Source organism: Suncus etruscus, chromosome 15, assembly GCF_024139225.1.
Source record: "Suncus etruscus isolate mSunEtr1 chromosome 15, mSunEtr1.pri.cur, whole genome shotgun sequence".
NCBI lineage: Eukaryota > Metazoa > Chordata > Mammalia > Eulipotyphla > Soricidae > Suncus > Suncus etruscus.
In genome coordinates, this window is record NC_064862.1 from 33,954,095 (window position 1) to 33,970,168 (window position 16,074).

General features: G+C 45.8%; 1 protein-coding gene across 1 annotated transcript in view; it reads right to left on the reverse strand.

The window, feature by feature from the left end:
• Positions 1-245: 245 nt before the first annotated feature.
• Positions 246-16,074, reverse strand: part of KREMEN1 (kringle containing transmembrane protein 1) — an 87,302-nt gene continuing 71,473 nt past the window's right edge. The window contains exons 6-9 of the mRNA XM_049788086.1: positions 6,449-6,781; positions 4,815-4,973; positions 3,551-3,635; positions 246-651 (exon numbers count right to left, since the gene is read on the reverse strand). Of these exons, the coding sequence (XP_049644043.1) occupies positions 483-651; positions 3,551-3,635; positions 4,815-4,973; positions 6,449-6,781 (746 nt within the window). The 3' untranslated portion in view covers positions 246-482. The remainder of the gene's footprint in view (positions 652-3,550; positions 3,636-4,814; positions 4,974-6,448; positions 6,782-16,074) is intronic.

A 16,074-nucleotide genomic window follows, 5' to 3' on the forward strand; every position in this document is an offset into this window, starting at 1 on the left:
AAGCTCTAGAGAGCCCTAGAATTCTCCCCAGCTGGCCCTATTCACAAAGGGACAAAGAGGTGCGTGTGGAGAAAACAGAGAACAAGATTCAATGCACACAGTACGGACCCCCACCCAACCGCCAGCCAGAATACAAGTGAGTGGGGCACGGGCGTCTCCGCCATTTCCGTCCCACGGTTGTCCTGGTGCCCCAATTCCTAGATGAGAGAGAGAGAAAGGTACGCAGGGCGGCCCCAGACCCCGCCACCTTGAGTCTCTCTCTTAAGTGCAGCAGATGAATCAGGACGCAGCCAGGCCAGGCCCCGTCCTGCAATAGAGCGCCCCCACTGGTGCATTGGCGGGTACCCTTGCAGAGGCCCAAGGAGATACAAGAGTCAGTCAGAACTTGAACTGGGGGAGTGAGGTGTCCCTGGCAGCCTGGCTCAGAGGGCCCCGTGACCTGGAGCTCAGAGGACCCGTGTCCTGGCGCGGGGAGAGGCCGTTTAGTCGCTCACAAGAGGGTTACGGTCATCTTGTTGACTCTGGCCCTTGAGCTTCTTCTTAAAGATGGAAATGGAAGTAGAAGGTTTGTAAAAAATGCTCCAGATTTCCCCTGAAGTCCCTGCTTGATGACAGTCCCTAAGATCCCCGGATGCAGGAACACGATGGGACCTGTCAAATAATAAGAAGACTTTTTCAAGGAGTGCGGAACAGTGTCCAAGACAACCCACTCTCATGAGAGAGAAACCCACCAAATGGGAATCTCAGCAAACTGAGCGACTTTCCGAGCTTTGATGGTCTGAAGGACAGTTGTATGGACAAAACACATCTTAGGGAGTGACAATGCAAGGGGTGGTTGACAGCTCAGTCAAATCAATGAGTTTCGACTAACAGAATAATCAGACTGTAAAGGGGTGGCCTAAGGATCATGACTTTCGGGGCTGGGGCAACAGCACAGTGGAAGGGCATTTGCCTTGCACACGATGGATTCGATCCCCAGATTCTATATGGCCCACTGCGCCTGCCAGGAGCCATTTCTGAGCACAGAGCCAGGAGTAACTCCTGAGCACAGCCAGGTGTGACCCAAAGACCCAAAAAACAAACAAACAAAATAAAAATAAAAAAGAGATCATGACTTTTCTCATTTTTTTTTCTTCAGATTTTGGGCTGTACTCTGCAGTACTCCAGAATTACTCCTGGCTCTGTACTTCGAAATCACTCCTGGCAGGCTTGGGGGAGCATATAGGATGTAGGGGAACAAATCCAGGTTGGCCACATGCAGGAGACATTTCTGAGCACAGAGCCAGGAGTAACACCTGAGCACAGCAGGTGTAACCCAAAAAACAAACAAAAAAGATTGTGACTTTTCTAAATTTCTTTCCTTCAGGTTTTGGGCTGTATCCTGCGGCACTCAGGAGTTACTCCTGGCTCTGCTCTTAGAAATCACTTCTGGCAGGCTTGGGGGAACATATGGGATATAAGGGATCCAATTCAGGTTGGCCACTTGCAAGTCAAATGCTCTATCTCTGTGCTATCACTGAGGCCCCTCTAACCTTTTTTATTTATTTATTTATTTATTTATTTATTTTTTTGGTTTTTGGGTCACACCCAGCAGTGCTCAGGGATTATTCCTGGCTCCAGGCTCAGAAATTGCTCCTGTCAGGCACAGAGGACGATATGGGGCACCGGGATTTGAACCAATGACCTCCTGCATGAAAGGCAAACGCCTTACCTCCATGCTATCTTTCCAGCCCCTATTTATTTATTTTTAAAACAAAACAGCTCTTTCTTCAAATGGTACTTACCTGAAACCCTTTCTAGCTCAAACAGGACAAAAGGCAAAACCACTGGACTGGGAGGTCCTGCCTTACCACCAGAGCTGACACCTGTCCTGGTTAGAGCCCAGGGCTCCCTGGGAGAGCTGAGAGCTAGACTTGCTTGTTAGGGCCTCTGTGCTATCTGTGAGGGGCTAGCCAGCAAGTCTACCTGCTTGCCCACCACTACAGGGAACATGTGAACCGTGATTTACAACACACGCACAATCTAGGGAAGCCTAGAGACAAACCCTGGTAGCCTGTTGTCTGGGTTTCACCACAAGTTTGTGGTCTTGATGCCTGCGGTTAAGTGTGTCCTATCAGGTCAGTCTGTGACCCCTCAGCCAAAACGTGCTTGGGCAACACGATTCAAGGGTAACACCCCCAGCTAGCATATAATCTCCAGTCATAGCAATGCCACAACAATAGCAACAGGACGTGGGGACAGGGAATAAGAAAAAATATAAGGCTGTATATTTTTTTCCAATAGGCCAGGACAGAGCATACTTTTTCCCTGAAGTAAAATCATTTCCTTTTTTTGGTTTGGTTTGATATTGGGGCCACACCCAGTGATGCTCAGGGGTTATTCTAGGCTCTGCGCTCAGGAATCACTCCTGGCAGTGTTTGGGATCACAGGGATTAAACCTGGGTCAGCCATGTCCAAGCACCCTACCTGCTATATTATCACTCTGGCCAAAAAAAATTTTTTTTATTTTATCCCCCCTACTCTGGCCAAAATATTTTAATTTAAAAAATATAATTCTATCACTGGAGCAATAGCACAGTGGTAGGGCATTTGCCTTGCAGGTAGCCAACATAAGACGGAACATGGTTCGAATCCCTGGCATCCCATAAGGTCCCCTGAGCCTGCCAGGAGAGATTTCTGAGCACAGAACCAGGAGTAACTCCTGAACACTGCTGGGTGTGGCCCAAAAACCAAAAAAGAAAAAAAAAAGATTCTATATAAAGTGCAGTATGGAGAGGCCTATGGTGGTTCCAGTGTTGTCAACGACAGGATGCTAGGGCAGGAGATGTAGGAATGGAATAAATTTTTGTTTGTGCTGGAGGGCAATTGACAAGGCTAGGGGAAATAGGAACACTCAGAGGACCTTGAAATGGGAGAGCCTGGGTAAGGACCCACAGCCCAGCAAGCAATGTGCCAGAACGTGTCTCTGGACCAGGTGAACAAGGAGCACCGACAGCAGAGCCCCTCTGGGGTTGGAATTGGAAACTTAACCGTGAAGTGGAGGAAAGGAAAGACACTTTCCCAAATTGGCCAAATTAAAGGCTGAAACTTCTAAAAGTTTTTTAAAAAGCTGTTTTAAAATAACTAGTAAGCAACAGTGAACAACCATGAGAATTCTCTTCCTAAGAATGTTTCCCAATGGCTAGAAGACCTCAGGAAACATGCATAGCATTGTCCCAGGAATTTTTGCTGTGCATAAAGAACTCTTTAAGGAGCCAGCATAACCAAAAAAATTAGAAAACACTGCTTTTCTATGCCCACGCTGTCCAATCCTCCTTGAAATTGTGTCCTTTGGCCACAGGAGCAAATAATCTCTCCAGCCATAGAGAGATTCATGCAGTTATATTCACTCTCTCGGAGAGGAGAGGAATGTGGCTGTCTTAGGCTGCCAAGGACTAAGGGCTTTGGAATCTCGTTCTGATGCTACAATCGCGCCCAGCCAGTTGATCCCAGGCAGGGAGACCTGTTCCGAGCCATCCCCTTCCGGCAGCCGCAGCTCTGCCATACTCACTTGAATGTGACATGAAGAAGTATCTTTGCTACAATGGCTGTGACTGTGAGGATGAGGAGCGTTGCCAGGCCATATACCGTCCAACCTGCAAGGCAACAAGGTTAGGGTTTATTGTCCTGCAACAGCTCAGTTTTCAGACAGGGGCTCTTGATGTTTCTTGAGCGTCCACAGCCTGAGGTGTGCATCCCCCAAGAGCTCCCTGAAGGGGGAGTGCAGTCACCAAACTTAGCTGAGAGCCAGGTTGGCAGGCCTTCTTCACAACATTGCTCCATAGCACTCTCTTAAAGAGAGAGGCAGGCAATGTGGCCCCAAGCACAGTGGATTCAGTAGATGAGTGGTTCAGAGACAGAGAGACAGCTCCAAGAGATCAGAGCATGCTCTGCAGGGGAAGAGTCCAGTGTCTCACAGCACAGATCCCCAAATACTGCTGGGACCGACTCCAGAGCACAGCTTCCAAGTAATGCTGGTTGTGGCCCCCAACCACCACCACCCCCCCCCCCCAAAAAAAAAGAAGAAAAGAAAGGAGAGAGAAAGAAAGGAAGAAAGAAAGAAAGAAAAAAAGGAAGGGAGAAAGGAAGTTGCATATTCTCTTTTTCACAGGGCCCACAGATGAGTGATATAAACTCTTAGGCCTCAGTCTCTTCATGTGAGAGGGATGTGTGCCTGCCAGCTAGGCTATAGGAACAAGTGAAGCAGAGCCAGCCCTGGAGGTGTGGTGAACACCTCGAGGCTGGGTCTTCAGGAATGGAAGTTGGCTATTGGAGTGGCCTGTGGAGGCTCCAAGTTCCTTGGCGTGAGAGAGAGGAGGGAAGTCTGTACCAACCACGCCAGTTAGCTCAACCACACAACCCACACACCCTCTGTCCATCTTCTGCTTCTTTGCTCTCCCCTTTCTCTTGCAGACTCAGGAGGGCCGGGGTTGGGTTTTGTTCACAACACAGTCCAGTTTCTACAATGCCTGGCACTCTGTAGCACTTACCTACTTTGTGAGTCAGTGAGAATGCTTCGGTGGATTAACTGATTAAAATCATGCACAGAAGGCACAAACTGCCAGCTATTTTGTAGCCAGCACTTTTCTTAAGGATTAAGGAGTCCAACTAATGCTAAAGTGCCCCTGAGAGACCAGAACAATTGACAGGTCACAGAGTCAACAACCTGTTGAAGAATGAAACCACCTAAGGTGCTCAGCTTCTATAAATGATGGGGCAATTATACATTGCCTAGAAGCACTTCCCCCCTTTTGATGGTGCCTGTGAACTGCTACCTGGAACTGTCTGTGGTGGGTGACTGGGGCTTGTGGTGATGACGTAGAGCACTTTGGAGGAGCGGGCGGCACTGACGCTGTGGTTGGCCTGCTCCGTGATCACTTCAGCCAGAGTCTGGTTGGCAGTGGGTTTCTCCTGCGGTGGTTCTTCTTTGACAGCTGGAAGGTCAAAAGAAATGAACGGGGTGCAATGCTGAGAGATGACGAAGGGTGCTGGTGCAAGGAGAAGGCCATGTTCTGATTTCCCTCTGATTTCTCAATGTAATTATCTTTACTAACCCCTCTAGCCTTAAAGCAGAGCCTTGCCAGGTTCAAGCATCAAAGGGGACAGAGGAAAGAGCTACTAACTTTGAATAACTTGCTTGGTTTTATCATGGTTATGTGAGCATGTATGATCATTTTCTTTTTTTTTTTTTTGGTTTTTGGGCCACACCTGGCGATGCTCAGGGGTTACTCCTGGCTGTCTGCTCAGAAATAGCTCCTGGCAGGCACGGGGGACCATATGGGACACCGGGATTCGAACCAAACTGCTTGCAAGGCAAACACCGCTATGCTATCTCTCCGGGCCCCTTATGACCATTTTCTACCCTTGGGCCTTAGTGGCGATGGCTCTGTCTGCCCAAAAGGTGCTATTCTTTTCTATTTTATTCATCCAAGTTCTTCCATTTTTCTGGACTCTTGGGCACTCTCCTTGTTCTGATTCCTTGTAGCTCATATTAACTAAATTCTGCTGAAGTTCTTGCTGTCCACGCTGCCCTTGTGTGCTAGCAGACTAAGTTTATGTTAGAGGAGTTTGATGAAAGACAAAAAACAATTTTGGGGACCGAGTGGGAGAATTGGGGACAGGAGGATGGGCCAGTGCCCCTGAAACTTTCCTTTTTTTCTTTTTTTTTTTTTGGTTTTCGGTTTTTGGGTCACACCCAGCAGCGTTCAGGGGTTATTCCTGGCTCCATGCTCAGAAATCGCTCCTGGCAGGCTCGGGAGACTGTATGGGGTGCCAGGATTCGAACCGATGACCTTTCTACTCTGACCTACTTCAGATACTTCTTATTTTGCGGGAGAGGGAAATACTCAGCATGCTTAGGAGTTACTTCTGGCACTACACTCAGGAATTACTACTGGCAGTGCTGGGAGGGGGGTCAATTTGGGATGCTGGGGATTGAACCCAGGTCTGCTGTGTGCAAAGCAAGTGCTGCTGTCTTGTCACTCTGATCTTTGCCCCTTCTTTTAACACTCCTATAAAAAAAAAAACTTCCATTTATGGGGCCAGGAAGGTGGCACTAGAGGTCAGGTGTCTGCCTTGCAAGCGCTAACTTGTCCCATATGGTCCCCCCAAGCCAGGAGCAATTTCTGAGCGCATAGATGGGAGTAACCCCTGAGCGTCAAACAGGTGTGGCCCAAAACAAAACAAAACAAAACAAAACAAAAAAAACTGCCATTTATATCTGAGCTGCTAAAGCCCCAAACTGACAGGAATTACTTCTTTCCTATATCATGAGAACTATTCATATTAAAACTGGGACAAAAACCCACTCACTGAGGTCCTAACTGAGGTCCTCCTGGTAAGACCTATGCAAGGCAAGGACAGCTCAGCAGAGTGCTAGGGGAACCTCCAAGGGGTCCTGGAATCTTACCTTGGTAAAGGACAGCAAATCCCTGGGCCTGATTGATACGGTCAGAGAAGAAGTACAGAATGACAAAATCTAAAGAGACGTTAAAGGAGTGAGGTGGCCGGTTCCTTCCACTGAAACGAACCAGGACACGGTGGGTATAGCCGTCCAGCAGCTCCACCATGTCTGCAGAATCCCTGATGTCAAACAAGGTGAAGCGGAAGTGGATGTGCGAGGCCCCTGGCACCCGGATGGTCCAGTAGCAGACCCGCCCTGTGGCGTAGGTGTCAGGGAAGTCAGGGGAGTAGACCACCGAAGTCATGGCCGAGTAATTCCCGCCACAGGCGCCGACCAGAGCTGCAGGAGACAAAAGCACAGGGGCCTTCAGTGCGCAGCTGGGCCACAGGCTGACTCTTCAGGTCACAAACAACTCTTCCTCCGAAAGCAGCCTGTCTTAGGTTTCAGGATTGAATCGCTGAATAAAGCACTGACTGTGAGACCTCAGAGGCAGCACGCCGCCCTGCAGTGCAGCCTAGGTGGGGCCAGGCTGGAGACAGAGAGTCTGGGTTCAGGACCAGCTGGCCAGGGGCTCCCCGTGGTGGCCTTGTTCTTTCAGGCGTCCAGTTTCTCTCAGTTTAGGGAATGAGGAAACCATCAACTCTTTCAGTATCATATGACTGAATATGAGGACAGACAAGACAAAGCGACTGAAAATATGGGGTCCTCTTTGCAGAACCGGCACTTGTGAGATCAAGTCACAGAGAAGGGCTTTACAGTCTCCAAAACCTTGGGTGTGTCCTTTCTTCTTAGGCTTCTCCTTCCCTCCCTCCCCTCCCTCCTTCCCTCTCTCCTTCCTTCCTTCCTCCCTCCCATTCCTTTCTTGCCACATCCATTGGTACTCAGTGCTTGCTCCTGACTTTGCATTCAGGGATCATTTCTGGCAGGACTTGGGGGCCACAAGGGGTGCTTGGGATCAAATCTGGATCTGCTGTGTGTAAGGCAAGCACCCTACCTGCTGTACTATCTCTCCAGCTCCATCACACTTATTTTTTTTGGCCACACCTGTGATGCTCAGGGCTGCCCTGAGATGCCCCGAGGAATTACTTATGGTGGTGCTCAGGGACCATATGGGATGCTGGGAATCCAACCTGGGTTGGCCACACGGAAAGCACTGTACTATTTTGCCACTCAGGTTGGGATTTAAGAGCAGTTTTTAGAGCCAAAGAGACAGTACAAAGGCCAGAGAGATAAGAAATTGCTGGGGGCCTGAGTAATGATAGCACAGTAGTAAGGTGTTGGCCTTGCACATGGCCAACACAGGATGGGCCCCAGTTCAAATCCCAATATCCCATATGGTCCCCCAAGCCTGCCAGGAGCAACTTCTGAGTGCAGAGCTATGAGTAAACCCTGAGCAATGCTGGGTGTGGCCAAAAAAAAAAAAAAAAAAGAAAAGAAATTGCCTTGCACGTAGCTGACCCCAATTCAATACCTGGCACTGCAGATAGTCATGCCAAAATCATTCCTGGCACTGAGCAACGGATGGTCCCTGAGCACCATAAAGTATGGTCCCAAACTCTCCTCCTTTTTCCCCTCCCCCCCATAAAGCCATCTTTGGGTGGTTCTGCTTTCCTTTAGGACAGAGGTCTCAAACTCGAGGCCCGAGGGCCATTTGCGGCCCTCAGTACAACATTTTGTGGCCCTTGGCCGGCCTTCAAATATCGAAGTATTCACGATTATTTGCTTACCGAATAACCGCAATAAAAATCGCCTTAGTAAGAATAAAATCGCATTAAACATTCGCATACCCCGAGCAGTTCCGTTCGGGGTATGCAAATGTTTAATGCGATTTTTTTTTCTTACTACTGCGATTTTTTATTGTGAATATTCGGTAAGTAAATAATTGCGAATACTTAGTGCCTAGCACAGACGTCATTTCCGCTGCTCCTGCCCGCTGTCCCTTGCATTATCGGAGGCCTAAGGGAGAGAAGTTTATTACAGAATTAGATTTTGTCATACCTTCATCATGACTTCATGAAAGCCTGCAGTGAAGAGAAAGATTGATGACGAGCACAGACACTTTCAGGAAAAGTGGGAGATGCAGTATTTCTTTGTTGAGCACAGGGGCATCCCCACACGTCTTATTTGCTCAGAGAAAGTTGCAGTGCACAAGGAATACAACTTGAAACTCCATTATTCAACTAAACAGGCTGAGGAATGTGCAAAATATCAAGGAAATGAGAGAGCCAAGCAGGTTTCCAGTCTTAAAGCATGTCTAATGAGGCAACAAGATTTCTTCAAGAAAGCAACCAAAGAGAATGTTGTATCAGTCGAAGCTAGTTACATGGTTAGTGAGATGATTGCTAAGGCAGGGAAACTATTCACAGAAGGAGAGTGTTAAAAAATGCATGTTACAGGTTGCAAGTATTATCTGTCCGGAAAAGAAAGGTCAGTTTAGCAAAATAAGCCTTTCTGCCAACACTGTGGCAGAGCGCATTTCTGACATGTCAAGTGACATTTATCATCAACTGTGTGAGAAAGCCAAATGTTTTGATGCATACTCAGTTGCTCTTGATGAGGGCACAGATATAACAGACACTGCACAGCTTACAATTTATGTCCATGGTGTTGATTGCAATTTTGAATTGACAGAGGAGCTGCTCACAATAATTCCAATGCATGGCCAGACCACCGCTAATGAGATATTTCGGCATCTGTGTGATGCCATTGAGAATGCAGGTTTGCCATGGAAGAGGTTTGTTGAAATAATAACCGATGGAGCACCACCGATGACAGGAAGGAAAAATGGACTGGTGGCATTTGTTAAAAAGAAAAAAACTTGAAGAGGAGGGTGTAGAGAAAGCCACTGCTCTTTACTGCATTATCCATCAGCAGGCCCTTTGCAGTAAATGCCTGCCATGTGACAATGTGATGTCTGTTGTGAAATGCATCAATCAAATCAGATCCAGGGGCTTAAAGCACAGGAGGTTCTGTGCTTTTTTTAGAGGAAATGGAGTCAGAATATGGAGATGTGCTCTACTTCACCGAGGTATGTTGGCTCATCAGGGGAAATGTCCTGAAAAGATTTTTTGAGTTGAGAGAAGTAGTGAAAGCTTCATGGAGAAGGATGGGAATGCTATTTCTGAGTTGAGTCCATGGCTCATGGACTTAGCTTTTCTTGTTGACATTTTCTTGTTGACATCACACATAAGCTGAATGTACTAAACAAGATGTTATAAGGCCTGGGGCAGCTTATCAGTGCTGCCTATGACAACGTGAGAGCATTCTCCACAAAACTTGTGTTATGGAAATCCCAGCTCTCTCAGACAAACCTTTGCCATTTCCCAGCACGCAAGGAACTTGTGGATGCAGGCATACCATTCAGTGGTGAGAAATATGTGGATGCTATTTTTAAGCTAGAGAAGGAATTTGATCACAGATTTGCAGACTTGAAAAAGCACAGAGCCACTTTCCATATTTTGTGGATCCCTTTTCCTTTGATGTGCAAGATGCCCCTCCTGTGCTTCAAATGGAGCTCACTGACCTGCAATGCTACTCTGATCTCAAAGCCAAGTTCAGGGAGATTAGTGGAAAAGCAGACCTGCATGAGCAATTTTTGAGAGAATTGCCCCCAGCTTCCCTGAGCTTTCCTGAATGAATGTTCAAGCGCACCATGTGCCTTTTTGGGAGCACATATTTGTGTGAAAAATTATTCTCCACATTGAACTTCAATAAGTCAAAGTACAAGTCTAGACTTAATGATGATCATCGTCAAGCCATACTGAGGGTCTCAACTGCTTCCTCTCTAAAGCCAAATGTGGTTCAGATTTGTGAGAAGAAGCACTGTCAAGTCTCTGGCAGCAAGGAATGGGCAAAAGATGCCATGTTCAGAAGAACTGTTTATGATCTTCACTCAATGTTCTATTCATGTTCAGAAGAAATAATTAAAACTGTTAATAATGATGTTTGAGGACTTTTTTTTTTTTTTTTTGTGAAATCCCTTATGGGGCCCTGCCTCACCCTGACTTTGCCTCCTGCGGCCTCCAGGTAAATTGAGTTTGAGACCCCTGCTTTAGGACCAAGAAAACAAAAGAGAATGCTGCTTTCTTTTGAACAAGAAAAAGCTCCAAGCTTTTTTTCAGTCCACCCCAGAGCTGTGGTTTTAAAACAACAAAGAGAATTTAATTTTAACAAAGAAGTAGCACCTCTCTTCACCTCTGTCAGGGCAGTAGATGGGGAGACACCTGCCAAATGCTGGTAGAAGCAGCACTGACCAGTTGGCTCCTCCCTCTATGGTCCCAGGGAGCTCCAGGCAGTCGCTCTGGAGACACAGGCATGCAGAAGGTAACAGGCTACTTACTGCTGGGTACAGGTCTGACAATTCACCGGCTTCCAGATCCACCTTTCAAAGGGATTTGGCAAAGCCCTCAAGCCCCTTGGGAAGGGGCAGCAAATTCTCTTGCTCCCAGGGCCATGTGGGGAAAAACACAGCTGGTTACCTCCAATAGATAGAAAACTCCTTTCCCAAGGAACCAGAGACCTACTGCTTTTGCTGAAGAGCAGTGGTAAAAGGTAGAAGCTCCTTTGGACTGGGGATCAATTTCATTAAAAAAAAAAAGTGGGGGGAGGGAAAATGGGGGAAGAATGTAGCTCTAGTGGCCTCAAAACACAGGATTCTGCAGCAAAAAAGCAGAGGTGTGCTAGTTACCTCAGTAGAAGGACAGAAAACTCCTCCAAAGTCAGTGTTTGCTGCCCAGGAGAGAAGGGTCACTAAAGAGACCCAGTAGGCTCTATGGAAGATTGAGGATAGGCAGGAGAACAGAATGTCTCCCTCGCCCCCATATCCCCAGCACATCATCAAATAGGAAAAACTGCAGATTTTTTGAATATAGAAGTGGGTGGAGAAAGATCCAAACCCTTGGGAGCACAGACAAGAAGAAACTCCAAAAATGAGGGTAGAACAGGAATATCAACAAACAAAAATCCAACTATAGTGGCCAGGCTCCATATCAAGCACAGGCAACAGCAGCTTTTCACGAGAAGATTTTTTTTTTTCTTTTTGTTGTTTTTGGGTCACACCCGGCAGTGCTCAGGGGATATTCCTGGCTCCAGGCTCAGAAATTGCTCCATGGGCCCGTAGAGATGGCACAACGGTGTTTGCCTTGCAAGCAGCCGATCCAGGACCAAAGGTGGTTGGTTCGAATCCCGGTGTCCCATATGGTCCCCTGTGCCTGCCAGGAGCTATTTCTGAGCAGACAGCCAGGAGTAACTTCTATGCACCGCCGGGTGTGGCCCAAAAACTAAAAAAAAAAAAAAAAAAAAGAAATTGCTCCTGGCAGGCACGGGGGACCATATGGGATGCCAGGATTCAAACCGATGACCTGCGTGAAAGGCAAACGCCTTACCTCCATGCTATCTGTTCGGCCCCACGAGAAGATTTTTTTTTTTTTTTAGTTTTTGGGTCATACCCGGTGGTGCTCAGGGGTTACTCCTGGCTATCTGCTCAGAAATAGCTCCTGGCAGGCATGGGGGATCATATGGGACACCGGGATTCGAACCAACCACCTTTGGTCCTGGATTGGCTGCTTGCAAGGCAAACGCTGCTGTGCTATCTCTCTGGGCCCACGAGAAGATTTTTAAAGCCTGACATGAAACTAAGGATGGAAGCCACAAGTTCAATCCAAACTCAACTACCAAATGATCCATCGCCACACTTGGCAGAGCTGCCCATTTCCCTGCATAAATATGAATTACCTTGGCCTTGACTGTCCACTCAATGAAACAGTTTATCATACCACAAAAGCAAGGAAGGGAGGGAAGGGGGAGGAAGGAAAGAAGTAAGTTTTCTTATGTTTAAAATGAAAATAGTAATAGCTTCTCCTTCATAGGATTCTTTCTTTTTACTTTTGTTTTTTGTTTTTTTGGGCCAGATCCGGCGGCGCTCAGGGGTTACTCCTGGCTCTTTGCTCAGAAATCACTCCTGGCAGGCTCGGGGGACCATATGGATGCTAGGATTCGAACCATCGTTGGTCCTGGGTTGGCCGCTTGCAAGGCAAATGCCTTACCACTGTGCTACCTCTCTTGTTCCCCTTCATGGGATCCTAAGAACTATGATGATAGACATACAGTGTTTAGTATAGGATCTTACAATATAAGCCTTACTAGGCTTATCAGATATGGCTTACTAGCTATAATTCTAGGATTATTATTGGAAGTAATAAAGAATAAAGTTGGGCTGGAGAGATAGCACAGCAGTAGGGCATTTGCTTTAGATGAAGAAGGATGGTGTTTCAAATCCCAGCATCCCATATGGTTCCCCAAGCCTACCAGGAGCGATTTCTGAGCGTGGAGCCAGGAGTAACCCCTGAGGGCTGCTGGGTGTGACCCAAAAACCAAAAAGAAAACAAAAAAAGAATAAAGTTTCTAGGTTATACTGATATTAGAACTTTCAAGTCCCAGGTTTGTGCTGAGCTGGCAATATACACAACTCAGCAACTTTTAGAACAAATGCATGGCACATCTATGACAGATTATTCAAATTCAGTTAACAGGAAATTTGAGATTTAGGAATATATGTAAACATTTTTGGGAGAGGGCACACCCAATGGTATGTGTTTAGGGGCTCACTCCTCTTGGCTCTAGAGGACATTCCTGGCAGTGCTCAGAGGACCATATGGTGCTGAAGACTGAACCATGCATGCAACACTTCTGTCCATTGAGCAATCTCTCTGGGCAAAGATCTTACTTGTTGAAGGGGAAGATTATTCTGAAATATAAGCAGGTGCAGAGCCTGAAATAGACCTTGGCAAAAACCTATAGTGGTGCTCTCTTTGTGTCTTTGATTTAATACCTTTTTGGAGGTTCCCAAGCAGTGCTCAGGGGCCAAGTGGCCATTTCTTTTAGGCCTAACTGTTTGATGCTTTAGCCCAGTGGAGTTTGGGGGCTATACCTGGCAGTGTTCAGGAATTGAATTTGGGGTCTCTGCATATGAGGCACATTCTCCAACCCTTTGAACTATATTCAAGTCTATTTAGAACCTTTCTAAAAACAACCACACAAACTCCTCCATGGGGCCAGAGAAAATTCTGGGGTTAAGACGTTTGCCTTACATTCCTCCAACCTGGTTCCAATCTTGGGCAACACATACTGCCTAGGAATCATTATTGAGCACAAAGCCAGGAATAGCTTCTGAGCACTGTTGGGTGTGGTATCTTTCTTTTTTTGGTTTTTGTTTTTTTGGTCACACCCGACAGCGCTCAGGGGTTACTGCTGGCTCTACGCTCACAAATCGCTCCTGACAGGATCAGGGGACCATATGGGATGCTGGGATTTGAACCACCAACCTTCTGCATGCAAGGCAAATGCCTTTCTTCCATGCTATCTCTCCGGCCCCAGGTGTGGTCTCTTTCAAATGGCCCTGGGTGTGATCTCTTTCAAATGAATATATAACTCTAGCATTTCACATTATTAGTTCAGTTAGTTTCCATATGAATAACCTCAAGCTGAAAGATCTTCCTTCAGATACAGAATATGAGTGTTCTGTTTGTCTGTTTGCAGACATAAACAATAATGGATGTGCCTTGGGAAATCAATCATAACCAGTGGATCCAGAATGCACAACTGTGGGTTGGCAGCCAGGAAAAGAAAACAGATGAAAAAATAATATATATATATATATATATATATATATATATATATATATATATATATATATATAAATATCTGGGGCTGGAGTGATGGCATAGCGGCAGGGCATTTGCCTTGCATGCTGCCAACCCGAGACAGACCTGGATTTGATGCCTGGCATCCCATATGATTCTCCAAGCCTGCCAGGAGCAATTTCTGAGCGCAGAGCCAGGAGTAACATCTGAACGGTGCCATATGTGGTGCAAAAACCAAAAAAATAAAATAAAAAATAAAAAAATATAACTATGTATGTGTATTTGGTTCCTTTCAGTTAAAGTTAGCCATAAAAAGCCACCAAAGATATAAGGTATAATGTTTTCAAGGTTCATCATATTGTATAATGTATAATTGTATAATAATAAAAATTCATTTATGTGACTGAATAGTAATAGTATTATTATATGAACATATCATAAAAATGAAGATACATTTTTTTGTTTACCTGTGTCCACTTATGGACATCTGGGCTGGTACTACTTTGGGACTCTTTATAAATAAGATTTCTATAAACATTCATCTATATTTTTGCATGAATATACATATTTTCAGCCACTCAGATATATATCTAGGAAAAGAACTGTTAAATTGTAATGATTTTTCACATTTTGAGGGAAGAGATTATTTTCCATAGAGTTATAGCAGTTGACATCTCCACCAGCAATGTATGCGGGTTTCAGGTTTCTTTGTATTTGTTGTTGTTTTGGGGTCACACCCTGCGGCTCAGGGATTACTCCTGGTTCTGCACTCATAAATCAAGGACCATATGGGATGCCAGGATTCGAACTACCATCTGTTCAAATCAGCTGCATGCAAGGCCAACACCCTACGTTGTGCTATCTCTCCGGCCCCAAGGGTTTCAGTTTTTTACTAGAATACTTCCTTTTTCATTTGTTTGTTTTTGGGCCACACTTGGTAATATTCAGGGCTTGCTGCTGACTCTGTCCTTGGATCACTCCTGGAGGGCTTGCAGTTCCTACCATATAGGATGCCTTGAACCCATGTATAAGGCAAATGCCCTACTTACTTTACTACTGCTCTGGCCTCTGGAATATTAACTTTCTATTAAAAAAATGAACACATTATCCTATTTAGATAGAAAATTAGGAGGGAAATCTACAACCCTACCCTGCTTTTATTTACTGTCTAGTATGGTTTCATGGCAGTATGAGCTCTGGCAAGCTATAGGTTCTTTCCATGACCCTGGACTCTCTTGTGTTATATGAGAGTGATAATAATACCTTCCCTAGATGGTAGCCAGGACAAACTAATGTGATAGTTTACATAAAGCCATAATATGTATAATACTCATTAAATGTTAATTTCCTTCCATTAGCTATAGTATAATAAATGATTTTTAAGTTGAGCAAACATTATCCTGGGTTAGAATGTTAGGGCAGATAAAACTTGCCAGTATCATGACTAATCTCTGAGAGATATCACAGCCAAATGTCTCAGGTAAGCCCAGTCTCCAAGCTAATATCTCTGGAACCTTCTCAGGATGAAGCCAAGGCCAAGTCCCTGCCCTTCTGGAAAGCCCAGCACCCCAGCCACATTCAACTTCCTCCTGCTTATATAAATGGCTCAACTCCACCATTAATCTGGAACAGACACCAAGCAGCTAAATCATCCCAGTTTCATGGCTTCTGGAACGCACAAATGCATATGTGGCCATTAGATATCTCCAAATTTTATAGTGCTAACAGCCTAAGAGGAGTGTGGCAAATTAGATGGGAAAGTTACATAAAAGCCCTTTAAGCTTAAAGAGGAAAAGAAACACAGAGATGATTCCTGGTGATGTTTGGGGGACCATCAGCTACTACCTAATCAGGTAAGTCATATGCAAGGCAATCAAGTACCTTAATCCCTATACTTTCTTTCCAGACCTTGCTAACTATTCTTCCTTAAAAGTCGGGCCTGAGGGCCCGGAGAGATAGCACAGCAGTGTTTGCCTTGCAAGTAGCCGATCC